This window comes from Spermophilus citellus (assembly GCF_964194105.1).
Source record: "Spermophilus citellus genome assembly, chromosome: 8".
Taxonomy (NCBI): Eukaryota; Metazoa; Chordata; class Mammalia; order Rodentia; family Sciuridae; genus Spermophilus; species Spermophilus citellus.
In genome coordinates, this window is record NC_138189.1 from 3318839 (window position 1) to 3336991 (window position 18153).

The 18153-nt window shown below is 62.4% G+C and overlaps 1 protein-coding gene across 3 annotated transcripts in view; it reads right to left on the reverse strand.

Annotated features, from left to right (window-relative positions):
* Window positions 1–18153, reverse strand: part of SH3TC1 (SH3 domain and tetratricopeptide repeats 1) — a 41854-nt gene that overhangs the window by 14958 nt on the left and 8743 nt on the right. The window contains exons 1-8 of one of the 3 annotated variants that reach the window (XM_081303029.1): window positions 15995–16157; window positions 10997–11214; window positions 5585–5712; window positions 4704–4809; window positions 3562–3708; window positions 2970–3177; window positions 1909–1985; window positions 774–969 (exon numbers count right to left, since the gene is read on the reverse strand). In XM_081303029.1, the coding sequence (XP_081159155.1) occupies window positions 774–969; window positions 1909–1985; window positions 2970–3177; window positions 3562–3708; window positions 4704–4809; window positions 5585–5712; window positions 10997–11168 (1034 nt within the window). In that variant the 5' untranslated portion in view covers window positions 11169–11214; window positions 15995–16157. Of the gene's footprint in view, window positions 1–773; window positions 970–1908; window positions 1986–2969; window positions 3178–3561; window positions 3709–4703; window positions 4810–5584; window positions 5713–10996; window positions 11215–14903; window positions 15088–15994; window positions 16158–18153 lie in introns of those variants that run through there. The other 2 variants (XM_081303030.1, XM_081303031.1) reach the window with 2 other exon arrangements.

An 18153-nucleotide genomic window follows, 5' to 3' on the forward strand; every position in this document is an offset into this window, starting at 1 on the left:
GTCCCCGGGAAAAGTCATTACAGACAAGACTCAGAACCCGTGGGGACCAAGGGACCAGGAGCCAGCCTCCCCGTAGCTGGACTCCGGGGACTCAAGGCAAGCGGCGGCCCTTGGGATGGGAGGCACCAGGGTTGTGAGGGGCCTCGAAGTCCATGGCTGAAACTTGAAAGGGGTTCATGGAGGGGAGTGACTTGGGGTGCTGAGTTAAGGAGTGACCCTCCAAACTCCAAACTCAAAGGAACCTTGGAAGGTGACGTTTTTGGAAATGAGGTCTTTGCAGATGTAACTGGTTAAGGTGGGACCCACTGGAGGGAGGGGTGTAACATGACAGCAAGTGTCCTTCTTAGAGAAAACAGTCACAGACACAGGGGAGGAGGCCTTGTGGACACTGGGCGGAGCTGGAGGGACACAGCCACCAGCCAAGGGGCGCTGCTGGCAGCCGAAGCTTGGAGGGCACGAGGGCCCTGAGCTGGGGAGGCAGCCTGGGGCTGCCCGCACCTTGCTCTCTGCCCCTGGCTCCAGGCCTGAGGGCCAGCCGCCTGTGGGACAAGCACCAGGAGGTGTCGGGGCACGTCACCTCTCAGAGGATGCCCTCCTGGCAGCATCTTGGAGAGGTGCTGGGGCAGAGGCAATGGTGACCTGAGCCCCGCAAGGGGGAAGGAGCTGTCCAGGCCAGCATCCAGGTGGTCACCTGGGAAGCTCTGTGGATGTGGTGGCAGGGTCCCCTGGCAGTGGTGGGGATTAGCCTAGAAAAGGGGGCCTTGTCCACTCACTCAGACACCGGGCCCTGCATGCTGATGTGGCTGGTCCGCACGAAGCCCACCTGGCCTGAGGCCATGTGCCGGCCCACGCACCAGGGCAGGCTGGGCACCTGGGCACCCAGGATCTCGATGAGGTCGCCGGCATGGAAGGACACCTCTTCAGGCCCTGAGCCCTGGAAGTCCGCCACCGCTGAGGCCTGGCCAAGCCCTGGGAAGGAGACCACACGGTCAGAGCTGGGGCCGGTGGGCAGAGGCCGGGACTTCGGGCAGAAAATATGCCTTGCCCCTGGGGGAGGAGAAGGGAAGCTCGGGCCCTGCAGTGTGGGGCTGGACATCTAAGTGGACCCCAGAGATGGGCGCTTTTTTTTTTTTTTTTTTTAAAGAGAGAGTGAGAGAGGGGAGAGAGAGAGAGAGAGAGAGAGAATTTTTAATATTTATTTTTTAGTTCTCGGCGGACACAACATCTTTGTTGGTATGTGGTGCTGAGGATCGAACCCGGGCCGCATGCATGCCAGGCGAGCGCGCTACCGCTTGAGCCACATCCCCAGCCCGAGATGGGCGCTTTTATCCCTAAATCAAACATGGGAAACGGTGGCCATGACTCTCGCTCAGCCGGGGGGTCAGCCTCCAGGAGACTGTGACCTGCCCCTCCTGCCCCCAGGGCCTGTGTCCACGTAGCTGGCACAGAAGCCGAGCAAACACCAGCCGCCGGGTGCCAAGCAGAAAGCTCTGGTGCCCCTGAGCCCGGGAGCTGCAGGCAGCTTTTCACAAAGACCCAGGACAGGGTCAGGCTGAGCCTCGGGGTCTCCTTGGCACCCACAGCAGGTTCAGCCAGAGGCTGGCCGCCTCCTCCCAGGTCTTCCAGGGCGTTGAGACCTGGGACAGCTCATTGAGGTGTCTGTGAGCCACATCCCAGGCTCCTGGGGACGATGACAGGATGCCAGCCACCTTCCCAGGGCTGTGAAGTTTGGATCAGTCCTGGAGTTCTCTGAGCCTCAGCCTGAATCTTGTGGACAGGAGGGGACCACAGCCTTGTCCCTTGGCTTGGGGAGGGTTCAGGGCAAACACAGAAACTTCCAGAATGCTGGTGCCCATGACTCATGGGCTACCTCTCCCCCAGGAAAGAGAGGCCGGTGGAAACTCTTACCCATCAGTGAGCTGTCACACGTCACAGGTCCACCCACGGAGTCGTCGACGGGGCCCCAGGGGGCCCTAAGGGCCCACCTAGAGTGGAGAGAGGGGGTCTGTGCCGTGGACCTCAGACTGGGGCAGGCGCCTTCCGGGCAGGGGTCCAGCCCCAGCAACCTGAGCAGATCCCTCACCTCCTGGTCACAGGTACCTGCTGGGGCCGGTGGCACTACCCAGCCCAGGGACTGCATCACTGCTTTGGACCCCTGCAGACCACCCCCCAGAAGCACCTGCCCCCACTGCTTCCAGGAGCAGCTCAGTGCTGTGGGGCGGCAGGAGCCTGGCCTCCGGCCCTGACCCTACTATCCGTCACCATGGGCCTGCACAAGTGACCCTGTCCGGGCCTCTGCTCCTCAGACAGATGGCAAGAACACTGTAGTGGAGACTGACCATCCTCCTTCTCCATCTAACCTCTGGAACCTGACCCTGGAGGATGGCCTACGGACGTGCTCTGTGTCACCTGCCAGGACCTCACTGGGCACAGCAAACAGGGGAGTTTCTTGGAGAAACTAGGAACTCCTCTGGTCTTCGTAGGAGACATGAGCGGCCGTTGACCGCAACCCCACCATCGCTGTCAATCAGGAGGTCGAGTTTCTCTCTTTGCTTTGGCTTCTAGGAAGCTCCCAGCCTAGTCTCTGAGCCAATCAGCAAGCCAGCAGGATCTTCTGGGTTACCGTCCTCACTAGCTTTACCTGCACTCAGTTTCTATGTGTGCAGATCTCCGTATGCCTCCTTCCTGCGGGTGCAACTGTCCTGAGCCTCCCTGGCGGGCTTCCGAGTGGGCCTGATGAGGGCTGTGTGCTGCACACTCCTGTGCCCTGAGTCCCGGACAGCCCTGCCAGGGAGAGCCCGCGGGCCCCGTCGAGGCGCTGCCTGAGGCCCAGAGAGGAAGCAGCAGAAGAGGTGCCCCCTTGCCTGTCCTCCCACCCCACTGGGCAGTCGGCCTGCCAGGCCCAGGGACCATCTGTGGGGCCCAACACCACCCAGCACCACAGGGACGACAGAGAGTCCGGTACCTACTGATGGAACGGAATCAAGGGCTCCGGGGCAGCCGCCGCTGCTGCCGCCCCAGACGTGGTGGGAATGGGGCTTGAAGAGTCTGCTTCCAGGGCCACGTCCCCCAGGGAGTGCCCCGAAGCCTTCCTGAGGACCTGGGGGCCCTTCCCCACACTCTGGCAGCCAGTCGTCAGTCTCACATGGTGGTCAGGACACAGGACAAAGAAAGGCCCTTCGAAAGGAAAAAGGTGGTCATCCAGGTGGCTGGACCGGGACCCACAGTGAAGGCAGCCGGGGGGAGGCCCCGTCAGCTGCTTCAGCCCCAGGAACCAGTGGACTGGCTCTGGAGGCCCAAGGAGCCCAGACAGGAGGCCAGCACCCGGGGTGGGCCCAGCTCTGCCTCCACTGGCCTCTGAGGCCTGCTCAAACTCAGACTCTCTCTGGGCCTCAGTGTCCTCCCTGTACCACCAAGGCCAGACGGGTGGTCCCCAGCACTTCCTGCTTGGACGGCCAGGGGGCGCCAGGTAGCCACCGCCTGGAGCAGACCTCCTGGCTCCAGAGCTGCCTCCTGCCACAGCCCCAGACCAAGGTCACCGTCGCCACGCACGGCACCCACCTTCCTGGGCCAGCAGGCTCTGGTGGGTCCGCCTCAAGGCGTCCTCCTCCACATGCACCTGGATGGCCGTCTCCTCCTCCTCGCCTGGCCAGAGCAGCCAGAAGGCCCTGTCCACCAGCAGGTTTTCCAAGCAGTGATGTGTGAAGCCTGCAAGGCCAGGTCTGGTCACCCGCAGGCTCTGGAAGGGGCAGGGAAGACCCCAGCGTGGGCTACCTGCCCTGGGAGCCTATCTGTGCACGGTCCACTGGTCTGACCATCCTGGCTACCAGTGGCTGTGTCCAGACCTTCACCCACCCACCACCACCATGGTCAAGTTAAGGGCCTCTGTGTGCCTCTGTGTTTGCATTCTTAAGTCAGAGGTTACAGGGCCATGTTGACCATCAATAGGATGGACAGAACAGGCCAGGGGAGCCCTGGCCTGGCGCTACTGGTCCATGTTATCTGTTTCCATGGAGACAGTGCTTTGCCATCAGGGTGCTTGTGACACCCCCACGCCTGGCCAGCAGGCAGCACCAGCCTTGCTCCCCATTAGGGCCACAGCAGATAGCGAGCAAGTCCTTCATTACTCTAGCTGAAGGTGGACATTCGATGACAGGGCCAGAGGACGCTGCCTTCTGAGCACCACAGTACCCACGGCTGTCCTGCAGGAGGACTGAGGACAAACTGGCTCCTCTGAGAACTGTCTCCTCCCAGGAGACAGGACAGTGCATCAACAAGTCCTGCCAAGGGTTCTAACAAGGGGTCTCCTCCTCCAGTTTCTCGGCCCTCAAACGTAGGTGGGCTCACAAGGCTCTCCTAGCTGGGCCCCACCCCAGGCTGCTGGCCTCCTGTCTGGGCTCCTTGGGCCTCCAGAGCCAGTGGGAGCCCAGCTCCCGCCCCGCAGAGGTAAGGACCAAGCCGTAGGGAAGGGACCCGGGAGCTCAGGCACCACAGCCCCCAGCAAGACTGTCCACCTCAGCACAGCCCAGCACAGCGCCTCCCCACCCCCAGAACAAGGTGGACCCTGGGCCCTCCCTGTTTTTCTGGAGAGGCCGCTGTGAAGCAACCTATTCTCCAGCCCCGATTGGTGCCATGGACACAGGGTGAGTTACGGGTCCTCTGAGGGGGCCCTGGGATCAGCCCTGGGAGGGTGGCCACTTTACCAAGAGCGTGGTAGGTGGAAAACTTCCAGATTTCTTCAAAAGTCTTAAACGTCACCATGATCCGATCCTGGTCACTGTGGATAGACAACAGTCTGGCTGACAATTCCTTGAAGGAAAGAAATAGAATTTAGGGACAGTCCCAGTGGCCTGCAGGGCGGTTCCTTGCAGCCCCGGCTGCTCCTCTCCTGCTCACAAGCCGACCGCAGCTCCGGCACCTGCAGAATACAGCCCAGCTCCTGCCAGACCCCACGCTGCTCTCTCGCCCTCCAAGCCTCCCCCCGGCCACTGCCATCAGCAGCTGCCCTCAGCCCGGCCACAGCACTGCCTTGGGACCCGCCTTGCCTCGCTGCACCTGCAGCTCCCACCGAGGCTCAGTGCACTCCTGCCCCTGTCCTCTGGGGTGACGGTGACGGTGTTGGGAACAATCGCACCATCCGTGAGCTCTTCTGACTAAAGCGGGGGCGGCCAACACCCCTCCATCTGACAAAGGAAGCCAGGCCTGATTCTGAGCTCAGACCCTAGGCAGGTGGTGCCGCTGACTGGACCCCAGAGCCCACCACGGCCCTCCTCCGTGGCCCGGGATCCCATTTGTTGAGCAGTCTGAGCCAGTCTCTGTGCCGGGCACTTGGTGAGGTATTCACCTGGTCCCCACCTCTGGGCGTCTCCAGTGAGTGTGGTGGACGAAGGTGCCTTCACACAGGCTAGGAGACCACCGTCAGGGCAGTCTGACCCCAAGTCCGTGCTGCCCCCATCCCAGCCCTGTGGCAGAGGGGGGCCCTGTCTCCTGAACTGTCCTCATTCCGTGACATCCCCCTCTGTGCCTATTCTCTTTACTCGAGGGAGCCCCTTTCCCCTGCTCCCAGGCTCCAGGGCTGACTCACCCCCAGCACGCGGGCCACCTCCTGGCTCTCGTTCTCCAGCAGGCGCAGCCGGCCCCGCAGGGCCTGCTGCAGGCCGGGGTCTGGCTGTCCACTCTTCCTCCGCACGGCCAGCAGCTGCAGAGCCAGGTCTGGAAGGTGCAGATGGAAGTCAGGAGGTCCTGCTGGCCCAGACCTGGGTCTATGGGGTGCTCCCCCCCACCCCCGCTGAGCCTCCAAGTCACAAAACTGGTGCTGGAGGCTGGGCCAGCACTGTGGCGCCCAAACCCAGAGACCAGCTTGACCTCCAGTAACAGACGCCCAGCTCAGCTGCAAAGACCTGCCTGTTCATCCTCAGGCCCAGCCCCTGCGGGGATGGAAAGGTGGACTTTCGTTTTACCCTGCAGCAGGTCAGCAAGGAGCTGACATTCAGCTAGTGGCCTGGGTCACCATGACCTCCTGCCCCACCTCTCCCCTGGCCCCCATCTCCAGATGTGGCACCCAGCCTCCTGGGACACCCCCCAGGCATCACAGAAGCCTCAAGTCTACCCTGGCTCCTGTCCCCTCTTCCTTGTCTCCTGGGGGACCCTGTGCCCACTCCATTCCCCCGTCACACATGGCATGGGCCCACCAGCCCTGTCCTCAGCCCCTGCCCACGGCTCAGGGCAGCAGAGCCGTGGGACAACTGTCTGGCCAGGCCCTGCCCTAGTCGGCCCTCTGGCCCATGCAGAGCCAGAGGCCCCAAGAGAGCACCCCCGACCTGGCCTGGCTCTGAACCCTCTAGGGTAACACTGAACTTCTGCAGATGGACATGGCCTGTCTACACTGTTCCAGGAAATGGCCAGCAGCGTGGGGGCCGCAGAGCTCTGGAGAGCTGGCCAAGCACACGAGGGGCCCGGCTTTCCATCAACCCTGTACATATCGGGGAGGTCTTTGGGTGAGGTTGATCCGACTGAGTTCTGATGTGCGTGTGAACGTGCCTCCGTGGAGCCCGCCCCTCTGCACAGCTCACAGGCACCAACAAGAAAGCAAATCTCCACGTGTGGCCAGGGCTTCCTGTGGGAGGGGGCATGAAACGCAAGTCCCCTCCCCGGGCCCTGCCGGTTCTCTGCTGCCCAAGACTCCAGGCACCCAGGGCCTCCCCACCTCTTCACTCCCCCAGGGCCTCCCAAACCAGGCCCTGCCCTGGGGGCTGTTGCCTGATAGCTCCCAGCTCGACACCACCCCAGGCCCTAAAGCCAGGTAGGAGACAGGGCACGGGAAAGGGGCCACCCCTTAGGGAGCTCAGCTCCACCAAAAAGGGGAATTTGAGCCCAGGAAGGAGGAGCCCCGTCCTGCGTGGGCTCCAGGGACCACCTGAAGTTAGCTGGTTGCTGGTCACCAGCATCGCGGCTTGCTCCCCCTGTGCAGGATACCGGGGAGGAGGTCACGTGTGGGCAATAAAAGAAGTCCTTGGAGGTTCAGCTGCCCATCAAGGTATCAGTGGACCCCCAGGCCCCCCAGGGGAGAAGAGGGGAGACTAAGAGCCCAGTGAAAGCCCCTGTGCAGAGGGTCCAGCCCTCCGCAGCTCCACCTTCTGCTCCCCATGTTCTCTCCCCCCAGAGTCACTCCCCTCTCAATACACCTCTCTTTGTCCCCAGTCTCTCCAGTCTTGCTCAGTTCCTTGCTCCGCAGGCTGAGAACCTGGACCAGGACCCTAGGCCCTGCTCTAGCTGCACCCAGCTAACAGGGACCCTGAAGCAACAGCCTTTTATTTCTAAGGCTGCTGCTGCCACCAGAATCCAGGCTCCTGGGACAGCCCCCTCACCTGTTCTGATGCTGAAACTCTAAGACAATCAGCCCTACCTAACCCCTGGGGTCAAGGTCAGCTAGAGATCTCCAGCAGATGCCCTCTCCTCCCTGCTGCCAGCCCTCTACAGAGTGGGGCTGCCCTCAGATGATCAGGAAGGAGGGAGAGAGGGAAAGGAGGGAGGGGATTAAAAGGAGGAGGGGGAGAGAGAGGAGGAGGGGAGGAAGAAGAGGAGGGAGGGAAAGGAGGAGGGGAGGGAAAGGAGGAGGGAGGGAAAGGAAGAGGGAGGGAAAGGAGGAAGGGAGGGAAAGGAGGAGGGGGAGGGAAAGGAGAAGGGGAGGGAAAGGAGGAGGGGAAGGAAAGGAGGAGGGGAGGGAAAGGAGGAGGGGAAGGAAGGAGGAGGGAGGGAAAGGAGGAGCAAAGGGGGAGAGGAGGGAAAGGAGGAGGGAGGGAAAGGAGGAGGGAGGGAAAGGAGGAGGGAGGGAAAGGAGGAGGGGGAGGGAAAGGAGAAGGGGAGGGAAAGGAGGAGGGGAAGGAAAGGAGGAGGGGAGGGAAAGGAGAAGGGGAAGGAAGGAGGAGGGAGGGAAAGGAGGAGCAAAGGGGGAGGGGAGGGAAAGGAGGAGGGAGGGAAAGGAGGAGGGGAGGGAAAGGAGGAGGGGAGGGAAAGGAGGAGGGAGGGAAAGGAGGAGGGGAGGGAAAGGAGGAGGGGAAGGAAGGAGGAGGGAGGGAAAGGAGGAGGGAGGGAAAGGAGGAGGGAGGGAAAGGAGGAGGGAGGGAAAGGAGGAGGGGAAGGAAGGAGGAGGGAGGGAAAGGAGGAGGGAGGGAAAGGAGGAGGGGGGAGGTTCCCCTCACCCCTGGGATAAGCTGGAGCACCTTCCTCCTGTGCCTGGGGAAGGGCCCTGTGTGATCAGTGTGGAGACTCTGGAATCTGGAGCAGGGCCACTTAAGGTGAAGTGCCCTCCCAGTGTGTCACAACACCCTGGGCTTTGGCAGCTCCTGAATCCCTTCCCACACAGAGGGAGGACTGTGCATCTTCAAGTCCCAAATAATGTGTCCACTGCCCAACATCCCGACCACCCTGAGCCAAGGCAGGCAGCGCTCCCACCCGGAGGGACAGCCCGAGGACAGCTGGGGGGCAAAGCAACAGCAGGAGTCCAGCCCCAGAGCTGGGGTCTTCTCCCTGCAGCTCAGAGCAGGGACAGGTGTCTGGGGATGGCTCTGCACAGGCTGGGGTCTTTCTGTACTCCCAAGGCTGCTCCCCACCACCCAAGGTAGACGCGGGGGTCCTTGGAGGTCCCTCCTCGGGAACCCTTTCTGCCCTCTGCACCCCTACAACGCAGTGGGCACCCTCCTCCTCTTGCCTCGCCCCACCTGGGCAGCCCTCCTTGAGGGTCATTGGCCAGCCTCTCCCAGGTGGGCAGCTGTCCAGGGAAGGTGGTGGCTGGCCGGCCCCAGTCCTCCAGCTGCAGGTAGAGGCAGAGTCCAGAGCTGACCCCCAGCCCCCAGAGTCAGAACCTCTGGGCTGGGGCCTGAGCAGCTGTGTCCAGCAGCCACGTTGAGGCAGGAAGTAGGAGCCATGCGGAGGAGTCTTGGGAGGGTGCCTCACAGGCATGGGACCCCCCCTGTCCCCCCAGGCCCTGTGTTGAGGGCTTGGTCCCCTGTGGCACTGCTAGGAGGTCCCGGGACCTTTAGGAGGGGGGCCCAGTAGGAGGTCTGTCACTGGGATGTGCCCTTGAAGGGACTGTGGGACCCCAGTCTCTTCCTCTTTCTGTTTTGACTTCTGGCTGTGAGGTGGGCAGCTTGGTCTGCTCCTGTTCTGGCTGGGATGCGCCACACTGGCCCAAAAGCCATGGGGCAGCCGAGCGGACTGGAATGAACCTCCCTCTGTAAGCCCACTGCCTCAGGAGGAGTCGTTTAGCTCAGTTGGGGTTTGGTTTTGGTACTAGGGATTGAACCCGGGACACTTCACCACTGACCCACATCCCTGGCCTTTTTTTTTTTTTTTTTTGAGACAGGGTCTCACTAACTTGCTCAAGTCCTTGCCAAGTTGTGGAGGCTGACCTTGAATGCACAATCCTCCTGCCTCAGCCTCCTGAGTGTCTGGGGTTACAGGCTACCGTTAAATACCCATACTGAGGTTTTGTAGGAGAATACCCTGGTTGTGGGAATCCTGGATTCCTTTGGGATGAGGGAGTCATGTTTGCTCTTAAACAGTTCAGAAAAAAAAAGTGTGTATGTAGGTAGATGATGGATGGATGGGTAGATGGATGGAGAGATAAAGCAAATATAAAGAATTTCAGCGTTGGAAGGGTAAATGGGAATCGTTTCTGCTATTTCTTGCAACTTGAAATTGTCCAAGGAAGACGAGGAGGTGGGGAATCAATGTGGAGTCCTCTCCCCCGAGCCAGCCTTGCTGCCGGCAGCCAGTTGAGCCTCCTCAGACAGAAGCCCATGGACTCAGCCAGCTGGGCTCAGAGGTCCACATGCGGACCCGGAGGCAGCGTGCCTGCACATCTCCAGAGGAAGCCCCTGGCAGCCACAGGGCTGGGGACACCTGACTCCCCCTGAGGTCCAAAGCCACTCCTGGGTGGGCCACTCTCCTGCTGTTGGTCTGGCCCATCTAAGTCCGGACTTCTGTGCACTCTGCAGGCCTGGGCAGGACCCAACCCCTGCGGACCCACCTAGGCGCTGGATCCACGGTGGAGGGTGGGCTGCCAGGCCCCGTCCCCAGCCCTCTAGGCCACCCCTCCCAGCAGGACCTCCTCCCCTTTTGAATCAGTGTGCAAAGCCCACCTGGTCCCTCCCCATGTCCACCCACAAGCAGGAGGACTGAGATGACAGGCGTGACACACTGGGAGCCCAGGGCCGCAGTGACTGGGTCTGGACCCAGCAGGAGCTCAGGGGGTCTCCACTCCGCTCTCCCACTGTGCCATTCACCCACTGACCCCTCAGATGGCCTTTGAGTCTCTACCGTGAGCCACGCTCTGGGGACCCTCGGTAGGAGAGAGGAGGGTCCTGCACTAACTTGTGTCCCCCTCTCCCTGCCCCCTCTGCCGGGACGGTGGAGGGAGGGTGCTGGAGGTCACGGAGGCTGCCCCTCAGATTTCCAAGAGGGCAAATAGGCCCAGGTTAAGCAGTGGCCCATGACACTCAGGATTGGAGCCGGTCTCCCGGGTGCAGCCAGCCTGGCTGCCCTGTCACTGTTCCTCATGTCCCTCACACAGAGCTGTCCCTGTCTGGGCCTCGGGAGATGCAGCCACTGTCCCCTGTGGCCTGGCAAGTTCCTCCCTGTCTCTGGGCCTTGGCTTGCCCCCTCAGGAGCAAGGGACACCCTGTCGAGCAGGGTATGAGAACAAGGAGGGGCTGCGAAGGCTGGCCACCCAGAGTCTCAGGGCAGCCTCTGGAGGAGTGGGCGGCTTCTGGGTCCTTCCCCTCTGGTTTTGCCATCAGGACAGGCCCCAAACAGGAGCGGGGCCCTGGTCAGGAGCATGACTTGCTGGGTCAGCTCTTGTCTTAACACACCCGAGCCGACACCAGAGCTGGGGCCTGTGTGCAGGGTAGGGGAAGGCATGGACAGCGGGGGTCAGGTGGAGTGGATGGCGGGGGTGGGGTGGACTGGACAGCGGTGGCCCCAAAGCTGCACTCACCACCTCGGACTGGCGCCTTGGCCTCCTCAGGCACAGCCTGCTCCCGGCCACAGGGTGAGTGCATGGCCCCACTCTGGACCTCGTGCCCGCTGCTGTGGCCTCCAGAGGGTCTTGCAGGCCCCCAGCCCATCTCCGCTGGCTCCCCAGTGGTCTCCTCCTTGGGGCTCTTCATGACCCGCCCCGGCCCCAGTGCTGAGGGCTCGGCATGCCCAGTTGGCCTGTGGAGAGAGCAGTGGGCGTCAGCAGAGGCCTCTCCAGGGTGGGGCTGCCAGACCATCAGGGGCCTCTCTGCCAGGGGTGAGGGACGGGGAGAGAAGCCAACGTTGCAGAGTGTCCGGCACCTCCAAGGCCTAGCCGTGGCCCTGCTTGCAGCCTGTGTCCCCAGCGCTGGGGCCACGGTCTGGCCTGTGATGGCCAAACCAGACCTGGTTGTGACGTGAAAGCACAAAACCACTGTGGTCAGAATCCTGGGCCTGGGGAGGGGTCAGTCCCCCCCAGCCTTTCTCCAGGAAGCCTGAGGGACCATGTCCCCACCTTTGGGGGGTGGATGACTGCCCTGGGCTCTGATGGCGCCCTCTGGAAGTGTGCGATGCCTGTGAGCAGAGCGGGTCCTCCCATCCGTTTCTGTGAGCACCTTCAGGTTAGAGGCCCTGCACGGGCTTCAGCCTCTAGACTAGGAATTTTTTAAAAGAGGAGAAAAGCCCCAGTGATAGGACGGGCCTAAGATGAGGACCTGTGAATGTCCGGGGCTCGGAATCTGGGGTTGGCTCTCCTCTGGCCGCCCCTCACAGCAGAGTTCCCAGCTCTCCTCTCCGAGGGCGGCTTGCTGCTTCCCGCAACAGCCCACCTCCTCCGGGAAGGGGACTTGGCCTTGCCTGTGGCTGGGGTCCACCTCAGCTGCATGGGGAATCTGGCCCTGGGTCCTGATGCTCCTAATGATGTCCCCTCCCTACTGGAGCTGGACCACGTGGGCTCAGTCTCTCCCACCAACAGAGGCCTGTGCAATCAGCTGGACGGCCCCTGGGGCCCCTCAATCTTGAGGCTTCCAGTGGCCGGGAGCCAGGACCCAGGGGCCCCTGGGAGGGGAAGGAAGCGGGGGGAGGAGGAGCGGGAGGTAGTTGAGGCAGAGCCCTGGCCAGGAGCTGCTCGCTGGCCTCACACTTTCCTGGGCTCAGAGATGAGCATTGACAGGCCCTGCTCCCAGGTCCGTGGTTTTGTCACTCATCTGAGGACACATTGTCCCCTTTCATGAATCAAACACAAGCACAAGAGACACGGGCTCAGCTCTCCCCTCACGCAAGGCTGCTGAGCATGGGGCAGACCCCCAATGACGGCCGTGCTGGCTCACAAGGAAGGCGGGAGCCACCTGGGTGGCACGCCCAGCCTGAAGGCTGCACATTTCAAGCCTGACCATCTGCTGGTTGTGAGCAGGGAACCTTCAATCCTGAGGGTGCAGAACTCCCCAGGACTCCTCTGCCCAGAGCACTCAGGGGGACAAGGCAACAACCCCTGACCCCTCTCCATCCACCAAGGTGCAAGTCTGGTCTCCCCGGACTTGCCCCCTTTCTTGGCAGACGTTGGAGGCAGACCTGGGTCATGCTGTGGCCAGCTGCATGGGCTGGGCCCAGGTATGCCCAGCCAGGGCCAGATAGCTGTGCTCCCGAGTCTCTGGCCTCCGCCCTCGTCCCGGGCAAGGAATCAGCAGAGGACAGACAGGGAATCAGACAGGGCAGCTGCAGAGGCACCTGGGTCTGGGGTCTAGGATGCAGGACGTAGGCTAACAGATGAGGTAGAGTGTACCCCCAAGGGCAGAGGGGCCACCAAAGCCTCTAACCAGGAGAAGGGGTCATTCCTCAATGTCTGAAAGTTTGTTTTAATATCTGTGCAGAACATACTAGAGAAGCTGGGTGCAGTGGCCACACCTGTAATCCCAGTGACTCGGGAGGCTGAGGCAGGAGGATCTCAAGTGCAAGATCTGCCTGGGCAATTTAGTGAGACCCTGACTCAAAATAATTAAAAAGGGCTGGGGGTGTGGCCCAGTGGTGGAACACCCATGGGTTCAGTTCCTAATACTGCAAAAAAGAATGTACTGAAGAGTCCCTGAGGGAGGTGGGCAGTGGGGTGCGGGGCTTGTCACCAAAACAAAGGTAGCTGAGCCCCCAGTAGTCACAGCACAGGTGTCATCTCACACCAGGTTCTTGCAGACCCTGTCCCTGTCTTTTGGTCCTGGATGGTTCCAGGTGGGAATTCTACAACGGGAACTGAGGGTCACCTTGTCCCGGAGGTAGAGGGAAGGGAAGTGGACTGCAGGGAGGGCTCCCTGGAGGAGGTGCTCATGGTGAAGGGTCTCGTCCAGTTCCCTGCCCAACTGCCCTCTGCCTGCCTGTTCCATGTGAAACCCGATGGTCAGTTTATGGCCAAATCCTTCCCAGCCCCAACCACCTCTGAGGGGCAGGGACGGGGACCAGGCTGGGTAGATGGGAAGGGGGCAGCAAGTCAGAGGGCCCCCAGTGAGGGTCCCTGGTGCCTGAAGAGACCCTTTCCCCTTCCAAGGGAGCTGCTCAACCCAGGAGGTCAGCGCAGGCCTGAGAACACCCACTCCCTAGTGAAGAGGCAAGTGGACCTGGACCCCGGGAGCACAGAGTGCCAAGGAGGTGACAGAACTGTCAACAGTGCGGTGTCCACCAGGTTGAGCCTAGGCCTGGAAGGCTGCCCCACCTGGGGATGCCTGAGGGGCTCCTTAGCACATTCAGGATGCAGCTGGGCATCCTGGCCACCTCCCCCAGTGCTGAGTCCAGCCCAAGCCTCAGAGTCTGCTCCCGTCCCCTGTCCCCCTTGCCCAGCTGCCACACTGGCTCCTGCCAGGGTGATGCCCACTGGCTGGCCCAGGTCTGCCAGGCGCAGGAAGCCCACGGTGGAAGGCTGGCTGTCTTGCTGCCCCCTGGTGGAGGCACGCAGAGGCACGTCCATAGAGCTCCACTCCAGCCCTTTGATGGGGGGGGGGGGGGCTGTAGCTTCTACCCCAGCCCCCCCAGGGTCCTGGCCTCTGAGTCACTTCTTCCTTCAAAAGCCAGGTCACTGCCTTCACTGCAGGCAGCGCTGGTGTCCCAGCAGCCCAGGCGGCGACTGGACCACCTGCGGATGCCCTGGCTGTCTGCCTCCCTTCCCACTCGCCTCCCGGCACAGGAAGTGGCCCATTTGAGGAGGTGCCCGGGGCCTCATGGGCCTGGCACAAAGCTGGTGCTCAGGGGCAGGTCCCTGAGAAAAAGGGAAGGCTTCCCCAGCTCAGGGGACTTCCCGCCTGCTGGTGAGGGACGCGGGACAGCTGCACACATGGGCTCCTGCTCGGAGGAGGAAGTGGGCTCAATCTCTGCAGGACACTTCCCTCCCGGCCGCTGCAACAAGCAGCCTCTTCCGGCCTCGGGCCTTCTGGGTCCTGCCCAGGGCAGCAGGCGTGGCACCCCAGAGCGAGGCCTCTAGCAGATGTCCGGTACTCCCTGAGGTCAGCTGGCTGAGCCACATGCCCCAGGCCCCATCCAGCACCCAATCCCAGAGTTTGCTGCCAGCACCCAGAGGCGAGGTTCAATTTCAGTGGGTGGAGGTGCTCCATGCTCCATTACCACCCAGAAAATGAGAATAAAATGCCCGCGAGGGGTCGCGTGGTTGGAGCAGGTGGCCCTGTGGCTCAGTGTCCAGGGAGCTGGGCTGCTAGCGGGAGATGGAGCCAACAAGCCCTGACTGGCGGGGGCTCGGACTGGGCAGACCCCTAGGGACACCAGACCTCGGCTCTTTGCCAAGAAGCAAGCCTGAGGGTGGTCCAGTCCTGCTCCCTGGATGGCAAGGGAAAGCTCATGTCCCCCAACCATGCCCCCCAGGGACCGCGGGCTGAGCCTCATGTGTAACTCACCTTCAGCTGAGCTGAGTCCTGCTGGACAAGGGTGGCCCTCACCCAGTGCCCGGTGTCCTCATGAGAAAGAGAGGCGGACCCATGGAGAGGCCCTGGGACGACAGAGCCAGAGCCTGGATGACCTGACCACAGGCCCAGCAGCCCTGGGCTCCAGGGCAGGAAGAGCAGGACCCGCGTGGGGCCTCTGGGTGCAGCCTGGCCCTGCCCAGCCTGTCTGCAGCTCCAGCCTCCAGAACTCTTGAGAACACAGTGTCACTGCGGGCCACCAAGGGTCACTGTCAGGGCAGCTGAGGACGTGACCACTCGTCCCTTTCTGTGTGGCAGGGCTGCCGGTGCCCACGTCATGGAGTTTGTGGGGAGCTGTGACCTCTCACGTGACACGCTGCACAGGGCCCGTCAACCCCATGCTCCCATGCCCTGGCTCCGCCTGCCGTTGTCTCATCCCAGACTAGGGGGGCGGGGGTCCTAGGTCCCTGGGGAGGTCGCCCTAGGCCTGCAGAAGGTCTCCATGGGGCTTCTGAGGCCACATGTCCTGGGCAGGACGTGAGGCTGGAAGGCTGGGCCCAGGAATTTTGGGTTGGTGGCCCTGGTCCAGCCACTTATCTTGTTATTTGATGTAAAAAAGACCCAGGGTGACTTTGGAGTGGCCTGGTCACACCCACAGTGGCACTGCGGGCTCTGCGGAGGTGCTGCATCAGCAGTCATGCCAATGTGGCCTGCGATAACCCAGGGCTGGCCACAGTTGGGACACAGTGGCCCAGAACCCCTTGTTCCTGGCTCATCCAGACCCTGGGGGCACACCCCGAGGTCAGTGTGGCTATGAAGTCACTGTGAGGCGCTTGTAAATGAATTCTCATGTCAGATCACATGAGAATCCCTGAGAGGGTCTGGCAGCACCCTGGGGGGCCTGGTGACAGCCTCCCTTGGCCTACAGCAGTCCTGCCCCACCCCCACTGCAGACAGTCTGAAGAATGTTCCAGAAAGTGGAAGGTGGGAGGCTATTCCTAGACACAAGGACGGCCACTGTGTGTCTGCCAACCCAGCCGCCTGGCAGGCCACCACCCTCCCTCCCGCCCCAGAGCCCGCCGTACCTGAGCTCTGCTCCCGAGACACCTCTCAGGCCCACCAGGCCCAGGGCGCAGGTGGCCTGTCCCAACTCTGCTTGGTGCTGGCTGTCCACGGGGCTGTCTGAAGCTGGCCAGGGCAGGCAGAGGCCGCCCACAGAGGCTGACTGCAGAGCAGCCACCACCGCCCCTGCTTCCTGCCCCACTTCCTCCCGGAGCCTGGGGCAGCAATGAGAGGCCAGTGCTGGCCGCGATTGATCATTAGCCCCTTCCTGGGTGGGTGCCAGGCCCTGTCCCTGCCTGCTCACTGCCAGCCCCCAGGCTCTGGGGTGGAGGCCAGGGGGCACCCAGGCTCCCGTTTGGCACTGGGATTGGGGAAGTCCACCAACTAGCGGCCCTCGGGCTCTGCTCTCTGTTCCCCTTCCAGTTCTGTGCACGTGGGCACACACGTGTGGGCCTAAGGACACACACACTCTCGTGGGCACACAGACACAGTTCCTCACTCCTGCGCCCAGGTCATAGGAACATTCTGGGGGAGGAGAGGGGATGTCCTGCTCCTCAGCTGGCCAGTGTGTCCCACCTGGGAGACTGGCCAGCACTGTCCCCTCTTTACCTGCCTTCTGGCTGCAACCCCACCTGGGGTTGGGACGGGAGATCTCCTAGCTGGCTAAGGAACCCCTGGCCTGGCCCCCTGGGACTCAGAAAGAAGCAGGACTGAACATGGGCCAGCCTCCTGCCCCGGCCCTCTGTGCCTGCCCCTCAGGCTGGGGCTGGCCTGCTCCACGCCCTGGGAGCACCCCCCATCCTGTCTCCCTCTGTGAGGGGCTGACAGTGGGTGCACTTGCCACCCGCTCTCTGCCCAGACTCTGGAGGGTGAAGACCCCCGACATTCTGGCTTCCCTGGGCCTGTGTACCTGAGAGCTATGCTGAAAGAGGTCCTGGTTGGGCCCCCTGTCCACACAAGGGTCAGGAGGCGTTTCCTCTCCCGGCCATTGTCCCAGGCGGAGCCCAAGACCCGGCATCCTGTTTGTCTACAGCTGAGCTCTTGGCCGCAGCCCAGGGCTTTTCCAGGACCCCCCCCACACACACACACACACACTGTGTGCGGGACTCGCCTCCTCCCAGCTCCAGCCGCTAAGGAAGGAGCAGGTGTGTTCTGGGTCCAGGACTTTCCAACCAGGGCCCTCCTGGGGCTGCTGGATGGACGGCCCTGCCTGCCCGGCCTCCTGAAGCCCAGCCCAGCTGGCGTTCCCGGGGCCACCTGTCCCTTCCCAGAGCCTCGGTTTCCCCCTTGTGGAAACCACTAAGTGCCCTCCCAGCTCAGTGGTTCTGACCCTGACGCAGGGGTAGAGAACAAGCTGACACTTGTCAGGAAGACGCCACAACCCTCCAGGTGACCCTCACCCTTCGGGTGGTCAAAACAGCCTGACCAAACGTTCCTGTGACTCCTGTTGGACTGACCAGCTGAAGCCCAGCCCATGTCCTCACCCTCCCTCCCAGCCAGAGGCTCTCGGGTGCTGAAGTCCAGCAGAGGAAAAACAGCAGGCCCTGCCCAGGAGCCTAGGAGGCCACCCTTGCCCAGAGTGCAGGGCTTTGCAGGTGACCAGATACCCATGCCTTCAATCACCAAACCCCAAAGCAATGACCTCTCGTCCCTTTTCCCTCGTCAGAGGCCAGCCAGTGCTAGCAACTCTACGGGCCTGGCGGCCAGTGACCTGCAGGCAGGACCCAGAGGCTCTGGAGTCCCTGTCTCCTTGCTGCAGGAGGGAGGCCCCAGGAGCAGTGGAGCTGGGCAGAGTGAGAGGCCCTGGAGGGACTTGCTCCTGTGAGGAGCAGTACCCTGTGGGGAGCACCATCTGCCTGCAGGAGGCCACAGGGTCCAGTACTCCAGGCCAGGGGGACACCTTGTCCAGCCAGTGCAGAAGCCACAGCTCCACCCTGGTGCCCTGGACGTCTCCTAAGGCTAAAATGCAAGGGCAGGACTCACCCAGGACGGGAGCACGGCTCACCTGGGAGGTGGCCTGCGAGTCCCACCAGGACACAGGAAAGGCCTCTGCCGGCAGGGCCTCCTGCAGGGGGCCCACGTGGCTTTGAGCTGCCCCGGCACACTCCTGCCCATCCCATCTCGGCCGGTCCTCCACCTGGAGCACGCTCAGAGGTTTCCTCAGAGACGGACTTGCCAGCCT